This window comes from Coregonus clupeaformis, chromosome 24 (genome assembly GCF_020615455.1).
Source record: "Coregonus clupeaformis isolate EN_2021a chromosome 24, ASM2061545v1, whole genome shotgun sequence".
Classification (NCBI taxonomy): domain Eukaryota; kingdom Metazoa; phylum Chordata; class Actinopteri; order Salmoniformes; family Salmonidae; genus Coregonus; species Coregonus clupeaformis.
Genome location: NC_059215.1, coordinates 27,341,293 through 27,363,860, shown reverse-complemented (window position 1 = coordinate 27,363,860; position 22,568 = coordinate 27,341,293). Strand labels below are relative to the sequence as shown.

General features: G+C 47.3%; 1 protein-coding gene across 1 annotated transcript in view; it reads right to left on the bottom strand.

Moving 5' to 3' along the window:
• Window positions 1-5,392: 5,392 nt before the first annotated feature.
• Window positions 5,393-22,568, bottom strand: part of LOC121557194 (peptidyl-prolyl cis-trans isomerase FKBP14) — a 34,909-nt gene continuing 17,733 nt past the window's right edge. Inside the window, exons 3-4 of the mRNA XM_041871032.2 lie at window positions 7,342-7,469; window positions 5,393-6,897 (exon numbers count right to left, since the gene is read on the bottom strand). Of these exons, the coding sequence (XP_041726966.1) occupies window positions 6,739-6,897; window positions 7,342-7,469 (287 nt within the window). The 3' untranslated portion in view covers window positions 5,393-6,738. The remainder of the gene's footprint in view (window positions 6,898-7,341; window positions 7,470-22,568) is intronic.

Below are 22,568 nucleotides of genomic sequence, written 5' to 3'. Positions count from 1 at the left end.
GGCGGTCCTCATGAGAGCCAGTTTCATCATAGCGCTTGATGGTTTTTGCAACTGCACTTGAATAAACTTTCAAAGTTCTTGAAATTTTCCGGATTGACTGACCTTCATGTCTTAAAATAATGATGGACTGTCGTTTCTCTTTGCTTATTTGAGCTGTTCTTGCCATAATATGGATTTGGTCTTTTACCAAATAGGGCTATCTTCTGTATACCAACCCTACCTTGTCACAACACAACTGATTGGCTTAAACGTATTAAGAAGGAAAGAAATTCCACAAATTAACTTTTAACAAGGCACACCTGTTAATTGAAATGCATTACAGGTGACTACCTCATGAAGCTGGTTGAGAGAATGCCAAGATTGTGTAAAGCTGTCATCAAGGCAAAGGGTCGCTACTTTGAAGAAACTCTAACATAAAACATATTTGGATTTGTTTAACACTTTTTTGGTTACTACATGATTCCATATGTGTTATTTCATAGTTTTGATGTCTTCACTATTATTCTACAATGTAGAAAATAGAACAAATAAAGAAAAACCCTTGAATGAGTAGGTGTGTCCAAACCTTTGACTGGTACTCTCTCTCTCTCTCTATATATATATATATGTATGTATATATGTGTGTGTGTGTGTGTGTGTATGTATGTATATATATATATGTATATGTCTCTCTCTCTATATATATATATACACTGCTCAAAAAAATTAAGGGAACACTAAAATAATACATCCTAGATCTGAATGAATGAAATAATCTTATTAAATACTTTTCTTTACATAGTTGAATGTGCTGACAACAAAATCACACAAAAATGATCAATGGAAATCAAATGTATCAACCCATGGAGGTCTGGATTTGGAGTCACCCTCAAAATTAAAGTGGAAAACCACACTACAGGCTGATCCAACTTTGATGTAATGTCCTTTAAAACAAGTCAAAATGAGGCTCAGTAGTGTGTGTGGCCTCCACGTGCCTATATGACCTCCCTACAACGCCTGGGCATGCTCCTGATGAGGTGGCGGATGGTCTCCTGAGGGATCTCCTCCCAGACCTGGACTAAAGCATCCGCCAACTCCTGGACAGTCTGTGGTGCAACGTGACATTGGTGGATGGAGCGAGACATGATGTCCCAGATGTGCTCAATTGGATTCAGGTCTGGGGAACGGGCGGGCCAGTCCATAGCATCAATGCCTTCCTCTTGCAGGAACTGTTGACACACTCCAGCCACATGAGGTCTAGCATTGTCTTGCATTAGGAGGAACCCAGGGCCAACCGCACCAGCATATGGTCTCACAAGGGGTCTGAGGATCTCATCTCGGTACCTAATGGCAGTCAGGCTACCTCTGGCGAGCACATGGAGGGCTGTGCGGCCCCACAAAGAAATGCCACTCCACACCATGACTGACCCACCGCCAAACCGGTCATGCTGGAGGATGTTGCAGGCAGCAGAACGTTTTCCACGGCGTCTCCAGACTCTGTCACGTCTGTCACGTGTGCTCAGTGTGAACCTGCTTTCATCTGTGAAGAGCACAGGGCGCCAGTGGCGAATTTGCCAATCTTGGTGTTCTCTGGCAAATGCCAAACGTCCTGCACGGTGTTGGGCTGTAAGCACAACCCCCACCTGTGGACATCGGGCCCTCATACCACCCTCATGGAGTCTGTTTCTGACCGTTTGAGCAGACACATGCACATTTGTGGCCTGCTGGAGGTCATTTTGCAGGGCTCTGGCAGTGCTCCTCCTGCTCCTCCTTGCACAAAGGCGGAGGTAGCAGTCCTGCTGCTGGGTTGTTGCCCTCCTACGGCCTCCTCCACGTCTCCTGATGTACTGGCCTGTCTCCTGGTAGCGCCTCCATGCTCTGGACACTACGCTGACAGACACAGCAAACCTTCTTGCCACAGCTCGCATTGATGTGCCATCCTGGATGAGCTGCACTACCTGAGCCACTTGTGTGGGTTGTAGACTCCTAGCTACCACTAGAGTGAAAGCACCGCCAGCATTCAAAAGTGACCAAAACATCTGTGATTGACTTGGAGTTACATTGTGTTGTTTAAGTGTTCCCTTAATTTTTTTGAGCAGTGTATATATATATACAGTGGGGGGAAAAAGTATTTAGTCAGCCACCAATTGTGCAAGTTCTCCCACTTAAAAAGATGAGAGAGGCCTGTAATTTTCATCATAGGTACACGTCAACTATGACAGACAAATTGAGAAAAAAAAATCCAGAAAATCACATTGTAGGATTTTTAATGAATTTATTTGCAAATTATGGTGGAAAATAAGTATTTGGTCACCTACAAACAAGCAAGATTTCTGGCTCTCACAGACCTGTAACTTATTCTTTAAGAGGCTCCTCTGTCCTCCACTCGTTATATGTATTAATGGCACCTGTTTGAACTTGTTATCAGTATAAAAGACACCTGTCCACAACCTCAAACAGTCACACTCCAAACTCCACTATGGCCAAGACCAAAGAGCTGACAAAGGACACCAGAAACAAAATTGTAGACCTGCACCAGGCTGGGAAGACTGAATCTGCTTGAGATATTCAGAGTTCCGGTTGGGGAGGGAGGAGGGGGGCGTGGAGGGAGGAGGGGGTGGGGGAGGAGGGGTGGAGGGCTGGGGGTAAGGGGTGAGGGTGCTGGATGGGGAGCCAGGAATCAGCTTGGTTTGAAGAAATCAACTGTGGGAGCAATTATTACGAAATGGAAGACATACAAGACCACTGATAATCTCCCTCGATCTGGGGCTCCACACAAGATCTCACCCCGTGGGGTCAAAATGATCACAAGAACGGTGAGCAAAAATCCCAGAACCACACGGGGGGACCTAGTGAATGACCTGCAGAGAGCTGGGACCAAAGTAACAAAGCCTACCATCAGTAACACACTACGCCGCCAGGGACTCAAATCCTGCAGTGCCAGACGTGTCCCCCTGCTTAAGCCAGTACATGTCCAGGCCCGTCTGAAGTTTGCTAGAGTGCATTTGGATGATCCAGAAGAGGATTGGGAGAATGTCATATGGTCAGATGAAACCAAAATAGAACTTTTTTGGTAAAAACTCAACTCGTCGTGTTTGGAGGACAAAGAATGCTGAGTTGCATCCAAAGAACACCATACCTACTGTGAAGCATGGGGGTGGAAACATCATGCTTTGGGGCTGTTTTTCTGCAAAGGGACCAGGACGACTGATCCGTGTAAAGGAAAGAATGAATAGGGCCATGTATCGTGAGATTTTGAGTGAAAACCTCCTTCCATCAGCAAGGGCATTGAAGATGAAACGTGGCTGGGTCTTTCAGCATGACAATGATCCCAAACACACTGCCTGGGCAACGAAGGAGTGGCTTCGTAAGAAGCATTTCAAGGTCCTGGAGTGGCCTGGCCAGTCTCCAGATCTCAACCCCGTAGAAAATCTTTAGAGGGAGTTGAAAGTCCGTGTTGCCCAGCGACAGCCCCAAAACATCACTGCTCTAGAGGAGATCTGCATGGAGGAATGGGCCAAAATACCAGCAACAGTGTGTGAAAACCTTGTGAAGACTTACAGAAAACGTTTGACCTGTGTCATTGCCAACAAAGGGTATATAACAAAGTATTGAGAAACTTTTGTTATTGACCAAATACTTATTTTCCACCATAATTTGCAAATAAATTCATTAAAAATCCTACAATGTGATTTTCTGGATTTCTTTTCCTCATTTTGTCTGTCATAGTTGACGTGTACCTATGATGAAAATTACAGGCCTCTCTCATCTTTTTAAGTGGGAGAACTTGCACAATTGGTGGCTGACTAAATACTTTTTTCCCCCACTGTGTATATATGTGTATATATATATATATATATATATATACACACACACAGTTGAAGTCGGAAGTTTACATACACTTGGGTTGGAGTCATTAAAAGTTTTGGCAAGTCGGTTAGGACATCTACTTTGTGCATGACACAAGTCATTTTTCCAACAATTGTTTACAGACAGACAGATTATTTCACTTATAATTCACTGTATCACAATTCCAGTAGGTCAGAAGTTTACATACACTAAGTTGACTGTCTTTAAACAGCTTGGAAAATTCCAGAAAATTATGTCATGGCTTTAGAAGCTTCTGATAGGCTAATTGACATAATTTGAGTCAATTGGAGGTGTACCTGTGAATGTATTTCAAGTGCCTCTTTGCTTGACATCATGGGATACTCAAAAGAAATCAGCCAAGACCTCAGAAAAAAATGTGTAGACCTCCACAAGTCTGGTTCATCCTTGGGAACAATTTCTGAAGGTACCACGTTCATCTGTACAAACAATAGTACGCAAGTATAAACACCATGGGACCACGCAGCCATCATACCGCTCAGGATGGAGACGCGTTCTGTCTCCTAGAGATGAACGTACTTTGGTGCGAAAAGTGCAAATCAATCCCAGAACAACAGCAAAGGACCTTGTGAAGATGCTGGAGGAAACAGGTACAAAAGTGTCTATATCTACAGTAAAACGAGTCCTATATCGACATAACATGAAAGGCCGCTCGGCAAGGAAGAAGCCACTGCTCCAAAACCGCCATAAATAAGACAGACTACGGTTTGCAACTGCACATGGGGACAAAGATCGTACTTTTTGAGAAATATCCTCTGGTCTGATGAAACAAAAATAGAACTGTTTGGCCATAATGACCATTGTTATGTTTGGAGGAAAAAGGGGGTACTTGCAAGCCGAAGAACACCATCCCAACCGTAAAGCACGGGGGTGGCAGCATCATGCTGTGGGGGTGCTTTGCTGCAGGAGGGACTGGTTCACTTCACAAAATAGATGGCATCATGAGGAAGGATAATTATGTGGATATTTTGAAGCAACATCTCAAGACATCAGTCAGGAAGTTAAAGCTTGGTCACAAATGGGTCTTCCAAATGGACAATGACCTCAAGCATACTTCCAAAGTTGTGGCAAAATGGCTTAAGGACAACAAAGTCAAGGTATTGGAGTGGCCATCACAAAGCCCTGACCTCAATCCTATAGAAAATGTGTGGGCAGAACTGAAAAAGTGTATGTGAGCAAGGAGGCCTACAAACCTGACTCAGTTACACCAGCTCTGTCAGGAGGAATGGGCCAAAATTCACCCAACTTATTGTGGGAAGCTTGTGGAAGGCTACCCGAAACGTTTGACCCAAGTTAAACAATTTAAAGGCAATGCTACCAAATACTAATTGAGTGTATGTAAACTTCTGACCCACTGGGAATGTGATGAAATAAATAAAAGCTGAAATACATAATTCTCTCTACTATTATTCTGACATTTCACATTCTTAAAATAAAGTGATGATCCTAACTGACCTAAGACAGGGAATTGTTACTAGGATTAAATGTCAGGAATTGTGGAAAAACTGAGTTTAAATGTATTTGGCTAAGGTGTATATAAACTTCTGACTTCAGCTGTATGTCTTTCTCTCTCACACACACACACACACACACTCACCCAGCAGATCTGCAACGTATGCACACATTCTACATCTATTATTTCTCTGCTATGGGATCTCAGTTGTTTCTGCTCAAGGCAGAAAACGTGGCATCAGTTACACACAAGCAGTCCCCTATACTTTCAACACATAGATTAAAATTGAATTGCAAGTAGTACAGTGAAATGACTTTCTACGCAACCTCTAAAACCAACAATGCAGTAATTAATATCAACGTAGCACAAAAATAACACCAGGTAGAACAAAAAACACAATAAATAAAAAAATAAGAAGAGCAGTAAAGAGCTAGTGAACGAGACAGATTCTCAGTAGAAATATCAATGCCTCTCAACCTGTTGTGTAACAACTACTTCTCCAATGTTAGGACAATGTGGATGTATTGAAGTGTTTTCATTAGTGTCGTTTGAGTGAGCTACCGTTATCACTCCCTATATTTGGATTGTTGTGTTATACTACATTATACCTTTTTATAAAATGTATTAGCAATGTTTTTCCCTGCACTATCACCGCCCGAACTGACCAGGAAAAGCTCCTGTCAGTAACTAGGGGCTGAACACCTCAGGCTCTGTCGACGTACACTATCGTCAACACTAACACGTTGGTAAGCAGTGCCACCTAGTGGTTAAACGTGATAAGGTATTCTCAAGTATTACCAGTGAATAAAATGTATTGTTTTGTTTGTGTGAAAATATGGCAGTCACTTTATTGATTTTCTTTCCAAAGTGTACACAAAATACATAATCAGCGAAAACACAGGTACCACTAAGATAGTTATAAACTAGATCACAAATGTGTTATCCTGTGATCAATGTTTTACATTATATACCTTCTTGCAACACATTTTTAATGTTGTAGATAAACAAAACTCAGGGCCCCTAAAACAGTTAAATCAATGGTTAACCAAATATTCAATAATGGTTTTTATAAGCAGTTTCTATAAACAAACTTTCAAATAAACTGTAACCAAAATATCACACACACTAGCATCACAATTCACACAGCTTGTGCAATGTAATAATTATCATATCATTTTCATGTAACCTGCAAGGCACTAGATTCAGTTTTGGACTGGGCACTTTCAGGACGTAAGACGACGTTGCCCTCTGACGCTGATCTAAGGTCAGTTTCCTATGTTCTGTGCATTTGATTTGGGGAACATTAAAACTGATCCTAGATCTGTGCCTAAGGGCAACTTTTACCCTAAGTAGGGTCTCAAGTTTGACCTGACCAGGAAAAACTCTTGTTCCATAAGTATAGGGGACTAGGTCAGAGGTTAAAGTTCATCGTGTTTGTAGGTGAACTCTCTAGAGGAGATGAAGCCGTCCTCATTCTCATCCTCCTTCTTAAAGATGTCCTCCACCATCTGCTCATGATGGGTGTCGTTGGGAGGGTAGCCATGGCGCTGAAACTCCTTCCTCAGGTACTCCTTCACCTGGGAGGGAAAGGGAGGCATGCAGTCAGAACATACAGTAAGGTGGAGAGAGAGAGAGAGAACGAGAGAGCGAGAGAGAACGAGAGAGAGAGAGAGAGAGAGAGAGAGCGAGAGACAGAGAGAGAGAGAGAGAGAGAACGAGAGAGAACGAGAGACAGAGAGAGAGAGAGACAGAGAGAGAGAGAGAGAGAACGAGAGACAGAGAGAGAGAGAGACAGAGAGAGAGAGAGAGAGAGACAGAGAGAGAGAGAGACAGAGAGAGAGAGAATCCCTTCACCTGGTGAACAAACAGTCTGTCTGTGTGACAGAGAAGAGGATCCACTTACCTGTTTGAAGTATGAGAGACAGCATAATGTTACTGTGTGTTGTTTGTTACTGTGTGTTGTTTGTTACTGTGTGTTGTTTGTTAGTGTGTGTTGTTTGTTAGTGTGTTTGTGTTCTCACCTCGTCCTTGGAGAGTTTCCAGTCATCGTTAAGGTCCATTTCCTGGAAGGACTCATGTGACCTGGGTCCGTTCCTGATCTCCATCACCTCGATGTTAAAGGTCAGGGTGCTCTCTGGTGGGATCTTACCTGAGGACAGAGCTCAGGGGTGAGGGGTCACAACATCAGGGTCATAGGTCACTGGAATGCTAGGCCGGGACTCAGTTCTAAAAGAAGGTATAGCTGAAAGCATTATGTCCGATGCCTCCCAGGACTGTGCTTTCAGCTAACCAGTAAAAGTGGACCAAGGAAAGGAGACAAGGAGAGGAAGCATGTAAGGGTGTTTTCACACTTCGTCCATTCAGACAATCTTTGAACTCAGACCCCACACAAGAGACCCCGAAGCGAACCGAACTGAGACCATCTCAATAGGTTTGTTTCCCCTGACATAACCCCTCACACTAGACTACTGCCATAACCCCTCACACTAGACTACTGCCATAACCCCTCACACTAGACTACTGACATAACCCCTCACACTAGACTACTGCAACACTGTTTCCCCTGCCATAACCCCTCACACTAGACTACTGCCATAACCCCTCACACTAGACTACTGCAACACTGTTTCCCCTGACATAACCCCTCACACTAGACTACTGCCATAACCCCTCACACTAGACTACTGCTATAACCCCTCACACTAGACTACTGCCATAACCCCTCACACTAGACTACTGCCATAACCCCTCACACTAGACTACTGCCATAACCCCTCACACTAGACTACTGCCATAACCCCTCACACTAGACTACTGCCATAACCCCTCACACTAGACTACTGCTACACTGTTTCCCCTGACATAACCCCTCACACTAGACTACTGCCATAACCCCTCACACTAGACTACTGCTATAACCCCTCACACTAGACTACTGCTATAACCCCTCACACTAGACTACTGCCATAACCCCTCACACTAGACTACTGCTATAACCCCTCACACTAGACTACTGCCATAACCCCTCACACTAGACTACTGCCATAACCCCTCACACTAGACTACTGCCATAACCCCTCACACTAGACTACTGCCATAACCCCTCACACTAGACTACTGCAACACTGTTTCCCCTGAGATAACCCCTCACACTAGACTACTGTCATAACCCCTCACACTAGACTACTGCCATAACCCCTCACACTAGACTACTGCCATAACCCCTCACACTAGACTACTGTCATAACCCCTCACACTAGACTACTGCAACACTGTTTCCCCTGCCATAACCCCTCACACTAGACTACTGCCATAACCCCTCACACTAGACTACTGCCATAACCCCTCACACTAGACTACTGCCATAACCCCTCACACTAGACTACTGCCATAACCCCTCACACTAGACTACTGCCATAACCCCTCACACTAGACTACTGCCATAACCCCTCACACTAGACTACTGCCATAACCCCTCACACTAGACTACTGCCATAACACCTCACACTAGACTACTGCCATAACCCCTCACACTAGACTACTGCCATAACCCCTCACACTAGACTACTGCCATAACCCCTCACACTAGACTACTGCCATAACCCCTCACACTAGACTACTGCAACACTGTTTCCCCTGCCATAACCCCTCACACTAGACTACTGCCATAACCCCTCACACTAGACTACTGCCATAACCCCTCACACTAGACTACTGCCATAACCCCTCACACTAGACTACTGCCATAACCCCTCACACTAGACTACTGCCATAACCCCTCACACTAGACTACTGCCATAACCCCTCACACTAGACTACTGCCATAACCCCTCACACTAGACTACTGCAACACTGTTTCCCCAGCCATAACCCCTCACACTAGACTACTGCCATAACCCCTCACACTAGACTACTGCCATAACCCCTCACACTAGACTACTGCCATAACCCTCACACTAGACTACTGCCATAACCCTCACACTAGACTACTGCCATAACCCCTCACACTAGACTACTGCCATAACCCATCACACTAGACTACTGCAACACTGTTTCCCCTGCCATAACCCCTCACACTAGACTACTGCCATAACCCCTCACACTAGACTACTGCCATAACCCATCACACTAGACTACTGCAACACTGTTTCCCCTGACATAACCCCTCACACTAGACTACTGCAACACTGTTTCCCCTGCCATAACCCCTCACACTAGACTACTGTCATAACCCCTCACACTAGACTACTGCCATAACCCCTCACACTAGACTACTGCCATAACCCCTCACACTAGACTACTGCCATAACCCCTCACACTAGACTACTGCCATAACACCTCACACTAGACTACTGCCATAACCCCTCCCACTAGACTACTGCCATAACCCCTCCCACTAGACTACTGCCATAACCCCTCCCACTAGACTACTGCCATAACCCCTCACACTAGACTACTGCCATAACACCTCCCACTAGACTACTGCCATAACCCCTCACACTAGACTACTGCCATAACCCCTCACACTAGACTACTGCCATAACACCTCACACTAGACTACTGCCATAACCCCTCCCACTAGACTACTGCCATAACCCCTCCCACTAGACTACTGCCATAACCCCTCCCACTAGACTACTGCCATAACCCCTCACACTAGACTACTGCCATAACCCCTCACACTAGACTACTGCCATAACCCCTCACACTAGACTACTGCCATAACCCCTCACACTAGACTACTGCCATAACCCCTCACACTAGACTACTGCCATAACCCCTCACACTAGACTACTGCAACACCGCTTCCCCTGACATAACCCCTCACACTAGACTACTGCCATAACCCCTCACACTAGACTACTGCCATAACCCCTCACACTAGACTACTGCCATAACCCCTCACACTAGACTACTGTCATAACCCCTCACACTAGACTACTGCCATAACCCCTCACACTAGACTACTGCAACACTGTTTCCCCTGCCATAACCCCTCACACTAGACTACTGCCATAACCCCTCACACTAGACTACTGCCATAACCCCTCACACTAGACTACTGACATAACCCCTCACACTAGACTACTGCCATAACCCCTCACACTAGACTACTGCAACACTGTTTCCCCTGACATAACCCCTCACACTAGACTACTGTCATAACCCCTCACACTAGACTACTGCCATAACCCCTCACACTAGACTACTGCCATAACCCCTCACACTAGACTACTGCAACACTGTTTCCCCTGCCATAACCCCTCACACTAGACTACTGCCATAACCCCTCACACTAGACTACTGCCATAACCCCTCACACTAGACTACTGTCATAACCCCTCACACTAGACTACTGTCATAACCTCTCACACTAGACTACTGCCATAACCCCTCACACTAGACTGCTGAAACACTGTTTCCCCTGCCATAACCCCTCACACTAGACTACTGTCATAACCTCTCACACTAGACTGCTGAAACACTGTTTCCCCTGGAGATAACCCCTCACACTAGACTACTGCCATAACCCCTCACACTAGACTACTGACATAACCCCTCACACTAGACTACTGCAACTTTTCCCCATAACCCCTCACACTAGACTACTGACATAACCCCTCACACTAGACTACTGACATAACCCCTCACACTAGACTACTGCCATAACCCCTCACACTAGACTACTGCCATAACCCCTCACACTAGACTACTGCCATAACCCCTCACACTAGACTACTGTCATAACCCCTCACACTAGACTACTGCCATAACCCCTCACACTAGACTACTGCCATAACCCCTCACACTAGACTACTGTCATAACCCCTCACACTAGACTACTGCCATAACCCCTCACACTAGACTACTGCAACACTGTTTCCCCTGCCATAACCCCTCACACTAGACTACTGCAACACTGTTTCCCCTGCCATAACCCCTCACACTAGACTACTGCCATAACCCTCACACTAGACTACTGCCATAACCCCTCACACTAGACTACTGCAACACTGTTTCCCCTGCCATAACCCCTCACACTAGACTACTGCAACACTGTTTCCCCTGCCATAACCCCTCACACTAGACTACTGCCATAACCCCTCACACTAGACTACTGCCATAACCCCTCACACTAGACTACTGCCATAACCCCTCACACTAGACTACTGCCATAACCCTCACACTAGACTACTGCAACACTGTTTCCCCTGACATAACCCCTCACACTAGACTACTGCCATAACCCCTCACACTAGACTACTGCCATAACCCCTCACACTAGACTACTGTCATAACCCCTCACACTAGACTACTGCCATAACCCCTCACACTAGACTACTGCAACACTGTTTCCCCTGACATAACCCCTCACACTAGACTACTGCCATAACCCCTCACACTAGACTACTGCCATAACCCCTCACACTAGACTACTGTCATAACCCCTCACACTAGACTACTGTCATAACCCCTCACACTAGACTACTGTCATAACCCCTCACACTAGACTACTGCCATAACCCCTCACACTAGACTACTGCCATAACCCCTCACACTAGACTACTGCCATAACCCCTCACACTAGACTACTGCCATAACCCCTCCCGCTAGACTACTGCCATAACCCCTCACACTAGACTACTGCCATAACCCCTCACACTAGACTACTGCCATAACCCCTCACACTAGACTACTGCCATAACCCCTCACACTACACTACTGCCATAACCCCTCACACTAGACTACTGCCATAACTCCTCACACTAGACTACTGCCATAACCCCTCACACTAGACTACTGCCATAACCCCTCACACTAGACTACTGCCATAACCCCTCACACTAGACTACTGACATAACCCCTCACACTAGACTACTGCTACACGGTTTCCCCTGCCATAACCCCTCACACTAGACTACTGCCATAACCCCTCACACTAGACTACTGCCATAACCCCTCACACTAGACTACTGCAACACTGTTTCCCTGAGATAACCCCTCACACTAGACTACTGTCATAACCCCTCACACTAGACTACTGCCATAACCCCTCACACTAGACTACTGCCATAACCCCTCACACTAGACTACTGTCATAACCCCTCACACTAGACTACTGCAACACTGTTTCCCCTGCCATAACCCCTCACACTAGACTACTGCCATAACCCCTCACACTAGACTACTGCCATAACCCCTCACACTAGACTACTGCCATAACCCCTCACACTAGACTACTGCCATAACCCCTCACACTAGACTACTGCCATAACCCCTCACACTAGACTACTGCCATAACCCCTCACACTAGACTACTGCCATAACCCCTCACACTAGACTACTGCCATAACACCTCACACTAGACTACTGCCATAACCCCTCACACTAGACTACTGCCATAACCCCTCACACTAGACTACTGCCATAACCCCTCACACTAGACTACTGCCATAACCCCTCACACTAGACTACTGCAACACTGTTTCCCCTGCCATAACCCCTCACACTAGACTACTGCCATAACCCCTCACACTAGACTACTGCCATAACCCCTCACACTAGACTACTGCCATAACCCCTCACACTAGACTACTGCCATAACCCCTCACACTAGACTACTGCCATAACCCCTCACACTAGACTACTGCCATAACCCTCACACTAGACTACTGCAACACTGTTTCCCCAGCCATAACCCTCACACTAGACTACTGCCATAACCCCTCACACTAGACTACTGCCATAACCCCTCACACTAGACTACTGCCATAACCCCTCACACTAGACTACTGCCATAACCCCTCACACTAGACTACTGCCATAACCCTCACACTAGACTACTGCCATAACCCATCACACTAGACTACTGCAACACTGTTTCCCCTGCCATAACCCCTCACACTAGACTACTGCCATATCCCCTCACACTAGACTACTGCCATAACCCCCTCACACTAGACTACTGCCATAACCCATCACACTAGACTACTGCAACACTGTTTCCCCTGACACAACCCCTCACACTAGACTACTGCAACACTGTTTCCCCTGCCATAACCCCTCACACTAGACTACTGTCATAACCCCTCACACTAGACTACTGCCATAACCCCTCACACTAGACTACTGCCATAACCCCTCACACTAGACTACTGCCATAACCCCTCACACTAGACTACTGCCATAACACCTCACACTAGACTACTGCCATAACCCTCCCACTAGACTACTGCCATAACCCCTCCCACTAGACTACTGCCATAACCCCTCCCACTAGACTACTGCCATAACCCCTCACACTAGACTACTGCCATAACACCTCCCACTAGACTACTGCCATAACCCCTCACACTAGACTACTGCCACAACCCTCACACTAGACTACTGCCATAACCCTCACACTAGACTACTGCCATAACCCCTCCCACTAGACTACTGCCATAACCCCTCCCACTAGACTACTGCCATAACCCTCCCACTAGACTACTGCCATAACCCTCACACTAGACTACTGCCATAACCCCTCACACTAGACTACTGCCATGACCCCTCACACTAGACTACTGCCATAACCCCTCACACTAGACTACTGCCATAACCCTCACACTAGACTACTGCCATAACCCTCACACTAGACTACTGCCATAACCCTCACACTAGACTACTGCCATAACCCCTCACACTAGACTACTGCCATAACCCCTCACACTAGACTACTGCCATAACCCTCACACTAGACTACTGCCATAACCCCTCACACTAGACTACTGCAACACTGCTTCCCCTGACATAACCCCTCACACTAGACTACTGCCATAACCCCTCACACTAGACTACTGCCATAACCCCTCACACTAGACTACTGCCATAACCCCTCACACTAGACTACTGTCATAACCCTCACACTAGACTACTGCCATAACCCCTCACACTAGACTACTGCAACACTGTTTCCTGCCATAACCCCTCACACTAGACTACTGCCATAACCCCTCACACTAGACTACTGCCATAACCCCTCACACTAGACTACTGACATAACCCTCACACTAGACTACTGCCATAACCCTCACACTAGACTACTGCAACACTGTTTCCCCTGACACAACCCCTCACACTAGACTACTGTCATAACCCCTCACACTAGACTACTGCCATAACCCCTCACACTAGACTACTGCCATAACCCCTCACCTAGACTACTGCAACACTGTTTCTGCCATAACCCCTCACACTAGACTACTGCCATAACCCCCTCACACTAGACTACTGCCATAACCCCTCACTAGACTACTGTCATAACCCCTCACACTAGACTACTGTCATAACCTCTCACACTAGACTACTGCCATAACCCCTCACACTAGACTGCTGAAACACTGTTTCCCTGCCATAACCCCTCACACTAGACTACTGTCATAACCTCTCACACTAGACTGCTGAAACACTGTTTCCCCCTGAGATAACCCCTCACACTAGACTACTGCCATAACCCCTCACACTAGACTACTGCCATAACCCCCTCACACTAGACTACTGCAACACTGTTTCCCCTGCCATAACCCCTCACACTAGACTACTGTCATAACCCCTCACACTAGACTACTGACATAACCCTCACACTAGACTACTGCCATAACCCCTCACACTAGACTACTGCCATAACCCCTCACACTAGACTACTGCCATAACCCCTCACACTAGACTACTGTCATAACCCCTCACACTAGACTACTGCCATAACCCTCACACTAGACTACTGCCATAACCCCTCACACTAGACTACTGTCATCAACCCCTCACACTAGACTACTGCCATAACCCCTCACACTAGACTACTGCAACACTGTTTCCCCTGCCATAACCCCTCACTAGACTACTGCAACACTGTTTCCCCTGCCATAACCCTCACTAGACTACTGCCATAACCCTCACACTAGACTACTGCCATAACCCTCACACTAGACTACTGCAACACTGTTTCCCTGCCATAACCCCTCACACTAGACTACTGCAACACTGTTTCCCCTGCCATAACCCCTCACACTAGACTACTGCCATAACCCTCACACTAGACTACTGCCATAACCCCTCACACTAGACTACTGCCATAACCCCTCACACTAGACTACTGCCATAACCCCTCACACTAGACTACTGCAACACTGTTTCCCCTGACATAACCCCTCACACTAGACTACTGCCATAACCCCACACTAGACTACTGCCATAACCCCTCACACTAGACTACTGTCATAACCCCTCACACTAGACTACTGCCATAACCCCTCACACTAGACTACTGCCATAACCCCTCACACTAGACTACTGCCATAACCCCTCACACTAGACTACTGCCATAACCCCTCACACTAGACTACTGCAACACTGTTTCCCTGACATAACCCCTCACACTAGACTACTGTATAACCCCTCACACTAGACTACTGCCATAACCCTCACACTAGACTACTGTCATAACCCCTCACACTAGACTACTGTCATAACCCTCACACTAGACTACTGCCATAACCCCTCACATAGACTACTGCCATAACCCTCACACTAGACTACTGCCATAACCCTCACACTAGACTACTGCCATAACCCCTCCCCGCTAGACTACAGCTATAACCCTCACACTAGACTACTGCCATAACCCCTCACACTAGACTACTGCCATAACCCCTCCCGCTAGACTACTGCCATAACCCCCTCACACTAGACTACTGCCATAACCCCTCACACTAGACTACTGCCATAACCCCCTCACACTAGACTACTGCCATAACCCTCACATAGACTACTGCAACACTGTTCTCCTGCCATAACCCCTCACACTAGACTACTGCCATAACCCCTCACACTAGACTACTGCCATAACCCCTCACACTAGACTACTGACATAACCCTCACACTAGACTACTGCCATAACCCTCACACTAGACTACTGCAACACTGTTTCCCCTGACATAACCCCTCACACTAGACTACTGTCATAACCCCTCACACTAGACTACTGCCATAACCCCTCACACTAGACTACTGCCATAACCCCCTCACACTAGACTACTGCAACACTGTTTCCTGCCATAACCCTCACACTAGACTACTGCCATAACCCTCACACTAGACTACTGCCATAACCCTCACACTAGACTACTGTCATAACCCTCACACTAGACTACTGTCATAACCTCTCACACTAGACTACTGCCATAACCCCTCACACTAGACTGCTGAAACACTGTTTCCCCCTGCCATAACCCCTCACACTAGACTACTGTCATAACCTCTCACACTAGACTGCTGAAACACTGTTTCCCCTGAGATAACCCCTCACACTAGACTACTGCCACAACCCCTCACACTAGACTACTGCCATAACCCTCACACTAGACTACTGCAACACTGTTTCCCCTGCCATAACCCCTCACACTAGACTACTGTCATAACCCCCTCACACTAGACTACTGACATAACCCTCACACTAGACTACTGCCATAACCCCTCACACTAGACTACTGCCATAACCCCCACACTAGACTACTGCCATAACCCCTCACACTAGACTACTGCCATAACCCCTCACACTAGACTACTGCCATAACCCTCACACTAGACTACTGCCATAACCCCCTAACACTAGACTACTGTCATAACCCCTCACACTAGACTACTGCCATAACCCCTCACACTAGACTACTGCCATAACCCCTCACACTAGACTACTGTCATAACCCCTCACACTAGACTACTGCCATAACCCTCACACTAGACTACTGCAACACTGTTTCCCCTGCCATAACCCCTCACACTAGACTACTGCATCACTGTTTCCCCTGCCATAACCCCTCACACTAGACTACTGCTATAACCCCTCACACTAGACTACTGCCATAACCCCTCACACTAGACTACTGCAACACTGTTTCCCCTGCCATAACCCCTCACACTAGACTACTGCAACACTGTTTCCCCTGCCATAACCCCTCACACTAGACTACTGCCATAACCCCTCACACTAGACTACTGCCATAACCCCTCACACTAGACTACTGCTATAACCCCTCACACTAGACTACTGCAACACTGTTTCCCCTGACATAACCCCTCACACTAGACTACTGCCATAACCCCTCACACTAGACTACTGCCATAACCCTCACACTAGACTACTGTCATAACCCCTCACACTAGACTACTGCCATAACCCCTCACACTAGACTACTGCCATAACCCCTCACACTAGACTACTGCCATAACCCCTCACACTAGACTACTGCAACACTGTTTCCCCTGACATAACCCCTCACACTAGACTACTGCCATAACCCCTCACACTAGACTACTGCCATAACCCCTCACACTAGACTACTGTCATAACCCCTCACACTAGACTACTGTCATAACCCCTCACACTAGACTACTGTCATGAACCCTCACACTAGACTACTGCCATAACCCCTCACACTAGACTACTGCCATAACCCCTCCCGCTAGACTACTGCCATAACCCCTCCCGCTAGACTACTGCCATAACCCCCTCACGCTAGACTACTGCCATAACCCTCACACTAGACTACTGCCATAACCCCTCACACTAGACTACTGCCATAACCCTCACACTAGACTACTGCCATAACCCCTCACACTAGACTACTGCCATAACCCTCACACTGGACTACTGCCATAACCCTCACACTAGACTACTGCTACAACCCTCACACTAGACTACTGCCATAACCCCTCACACTAGACTACTGCCATAACCCCTCACACTAGACTACTGACATAACCCTCACACTAGACTACTGCTACACGGTTTCCCTGCCATAACCCCTCACACTAGACTACTGCCATAACCCCTCACACTAGACTACTGCCATAACCTCACACTAGACTACTGCCATAACCCTCACACTAGACTACTGCCATAACCCCTCACACTAGACTACTGTCATAACCCCTCACACTAGACTACTGTCATAACCCCTCACACTAGACTACTGTCATAACCCTCACACTAGACTACTGCCATAACCCTCCACTAGACTACTGCCATAACCCCTCACACTAGACTACTGCCATAACCCTCACACTAGACTACTGCCATAACCCCTCCCGCTAGACTACTGCCATAACCCTCACACTAGACTACTGCCATAACCCCTCACACTAGACTACTGCCATAACCCCTCACACTAGACTACTGCCATAACCCCTCACACTGGACTACTGCCATAACCCTCACACTAGACTACTGCCATAACTCCTCACACTAGACTACTGCCGTAACCCTCACACTAGACTACTGCCATAACCCCTCACACTAGACTACTGCCATAACCCCTCACACTAGACTACTGACATAACCCCTTCACACTAGACTACTGCTACGGTTTCCCCTGCCATAACCCCTCACACTAGACTACTGCCATAACCCCTCACACTAGACTACTGCCATAACCCCTCACACTAGACTACTGCAACACTGTTTCCCCTGAGATAACCCCTCACACTAGACTACTGTCATAACCCCTCACACTAGACTACTGCCATAACCCCTCACACTAGACTACTGCCATAACCCCTCACACTAGACTACTGTCATAACCCCTCACACTAGACTACTGCAACACTGTTTCCCCCTGCCATAACCCTCACACTAGACTACTGCCATAACCCCTCACACTAGACTACTGCCATAACCCCTCACACTAGACTACTGCCATAACCCCTCACACTAGACTACTGCCATAACCCCTCACACTAGACTACTGCCGCAACCCCTCACACTAGACTACTGCCATAACCCCTCACACTAGACTACTGCCATAACCCCTCACACTAGACTACTGCCATAACACCTCACACTAGACTACTGCCATAACCCCTCACACTAGACTACTGGCATAACCCCTAACACTAGACTACTGCCATAACCTCACACTGGACTACTGCCACAACCCCTCACACTAGACTACTGCAACACTGTTTCCCCTGCCATAACCCCTCACACTAGACTACTGCCATAACCCTCACACTAGACTACTGCCATAACCCCTCACACTAGACTACTGCCATAACCCCTCACACTAGACTACTGCCATAACCCTCACACTAGACTACTGCCATAACCCCTCACACTAGACTACTGCCATAACCCTCACACTAGACTACTGCCATAACCCCTCACACTAGACTACTGTAACACTGTTTCCCAGCCATAACCCTCACACTGGACTACTGCCATAACCCCTCACACTGGACTACTGCCATAACCCCTCACACTAGACTACTGCCATAACCCCTCACACTAGACTACTGCCATAACCCTCACACTAGACTACTGCCATAACCCCTCACACTAGACTACTGCCATAACCCATCACACTAGACTACTGCAACACTGTTTCCCTGCCATAACCCCTCACACTAGACTACTGCCATATCCCTCACACTAGACTACTGCCATAACCCCTCACACTAGACTACTGCCATAACCCATCACACTAGACTACTGCAACACTGTTTCCCCTGACATAACCCCTCACACTAGACTACTGCAACACTGTTTCCCTGCCATAACCCCTCACACTAGACTACTGCCATAACCCCTCACAATAGACTACTGCCATAACCCCTCACACTAGACTACTGCCATAACACCTCCCACTAGACTACTGCCATAACCCTCCCACTAGACTACTGCCATAACCCCTCCCACTAGACTACTGCCATAACCCCTCCCACTAGACTACTGCCATAACCCCTCCCACTAGACTACTGCCATAACCCCTCACACTAGACTACTGCCATAACCCCTCACACTAGACTACTGCCATAACCCTCACACTAGACTACTGCCATAACCCCTCACACTAGACTACTGCCATAACCCTCACACTAGACTACTGCCATAACCCCTCACACTAGACTACTGCAACACCGCTTCCCCTGACATAACCCCTCACACTAGACTACTGCCATAACCCCTCACACTAGACTACTGCCATAACCCCTCACACTAGACTACTGCCATAACCCCTCACACTAGACTACTGTCATAACCCTCACACTAGACTACTGCCATAACCTCACACTAGACTACTGCAACACTGTTTCCCCTGCCATAACCCCTCACCTAGACTACTGCCATAACCCCTCACACTAGACTACTGCCATAACCCCTCACACTAGACTACTGACATAACCCCTCACACTAGACTACTGCCATAACCCCTCACACTAGACTACTGCAACACTGTTTCCCCTGACATAACCCCTCACACTAGACTACTGCCATAACCCTCACACTAGACTACTGCCATAACCCCTCACACTAGACTACTGCAACACTGTTTCCCCTGCCATAACCCCTCACACTAGACTACTGCCATAACCCCTCACACTAGACTACTGCCATAACCCCTCACACTAGACTACTGTCATAACCCCTCACACTAGACTACTGTCATAACCTCTCACACTAGACTACTGCCATAACCCCTCACACTAGACTGCTGAAACACTGTTTCCCCTGCCATAACCCCTCACACTAGACTACTGTCATAACCTCTCACACTAGACTGCTGAAACACTGTTTCCCCTGAGATAACCCCTCACACTAGACTACTGCCATAACCCCTCACACTAGACTACTGCCATAACCCCTCACACTAGACTACTGCAACACTGTTTCCCCTGCCATAACCCCTCACACTAGACTACTGTCATAACCCCTCACACTAGACTACTGACATAACCCCTCACACTAGACTACTGCCATAACCCCTCACACTAGACTACTGCCATAACCCTCACACTAGACTACTGCCATAACCCTCACACTAGACTACTGCCATAACCCTCACACTAGACTACTGCCATAACCCCTCACACTAGACTACTGCCATAACCCCTCACACTAGACTACTGTCATAACCCCTCACACTAGACTACTGCCATAACCCCCTCACACTAGACTACTGCCATAACCCTCACACTAGACTACTGTCATAACCCCTCACACTAGACTACTGCCATAACCCCTCACACTAGACTACTGCAACACTGTTTCCCCTGCCATAACCCCTCACACTAGACTACTGCAACACTGTTTCCCCTGCCATAACCCTCACACTAGACTACTGCCATAACCCCTCACACTAGACTACTGCCATAACCCCTCACACTAGACTACTGCAACACTGTTTCCCTGCCATAACCCCTCACACTAGACTACTGCAACACTGTTTCCCCTGCCATAACCCTCACACTAGACTACTGCCATAACCCCTCACACTAGACTACTGCCATAACCCCTCACACTAGACTACTGCCATAACCCCTCACACTAGACTACTGCCATAACCCCTCACACTAGACTACTGCAACACTGTTTCCCCTGACATAACCCTCACACTAGACTACTGCCATAACCCCTCACACTAGACTACTGCCATAACCCCTCACACTAGACTACTGTCATAACCCCTCACACTAGACTACTGCCATAACCCCTCACACTAGACTACTGCCATAACCCCTCACACTAGACTACTGCCAAACCCCTCACACTAGACTACTGCCATAACCCCTCACACTAGACTACTGCAACACTGTTTCCCTGACATAACCCCTCACACTAGACTACTGCCATAACCCCTCACACTAGACTACTGCCATAACCCCTCACACTAGACTACTGTCATAACCCCTCACACTAGACTACTGTCATAACCCCTCACACTAGACTACTGCCATAACCCCTCACACTAGACTACTGCCATAACCCCTCACACTAGACTACTGCCATAACCCCTCCCGCTAGACTACTGCCATAACCCCTCACACTAGACTACTGCCATAACCCCTCACACTAGACTACTGCCATAACCCCTCACACTAGACTACTGCCATAACCCTCACACTAGACTACTGCCATAACCCCTCACACTAGACTACTGCCATAACCCCTCACACTAGACTACTGCCATAACTCCTCACACTAGACTACTGCCATAACCCCTCACACTAGACTACTGCCATCAACCCTCACACTAGACTACTGCCATAACCCCTCACACTAGACTACTGCCATAACCCCTCACACTAGACTACTGCCATAACCCCTCACACTAGACTACTGCCATAACCCCTCACACTAGACTACTGCCATAACCCCTCCCCCGCTAGACTACTGCCATAACCCCTCACACTAGACTACTGCCATAACCCC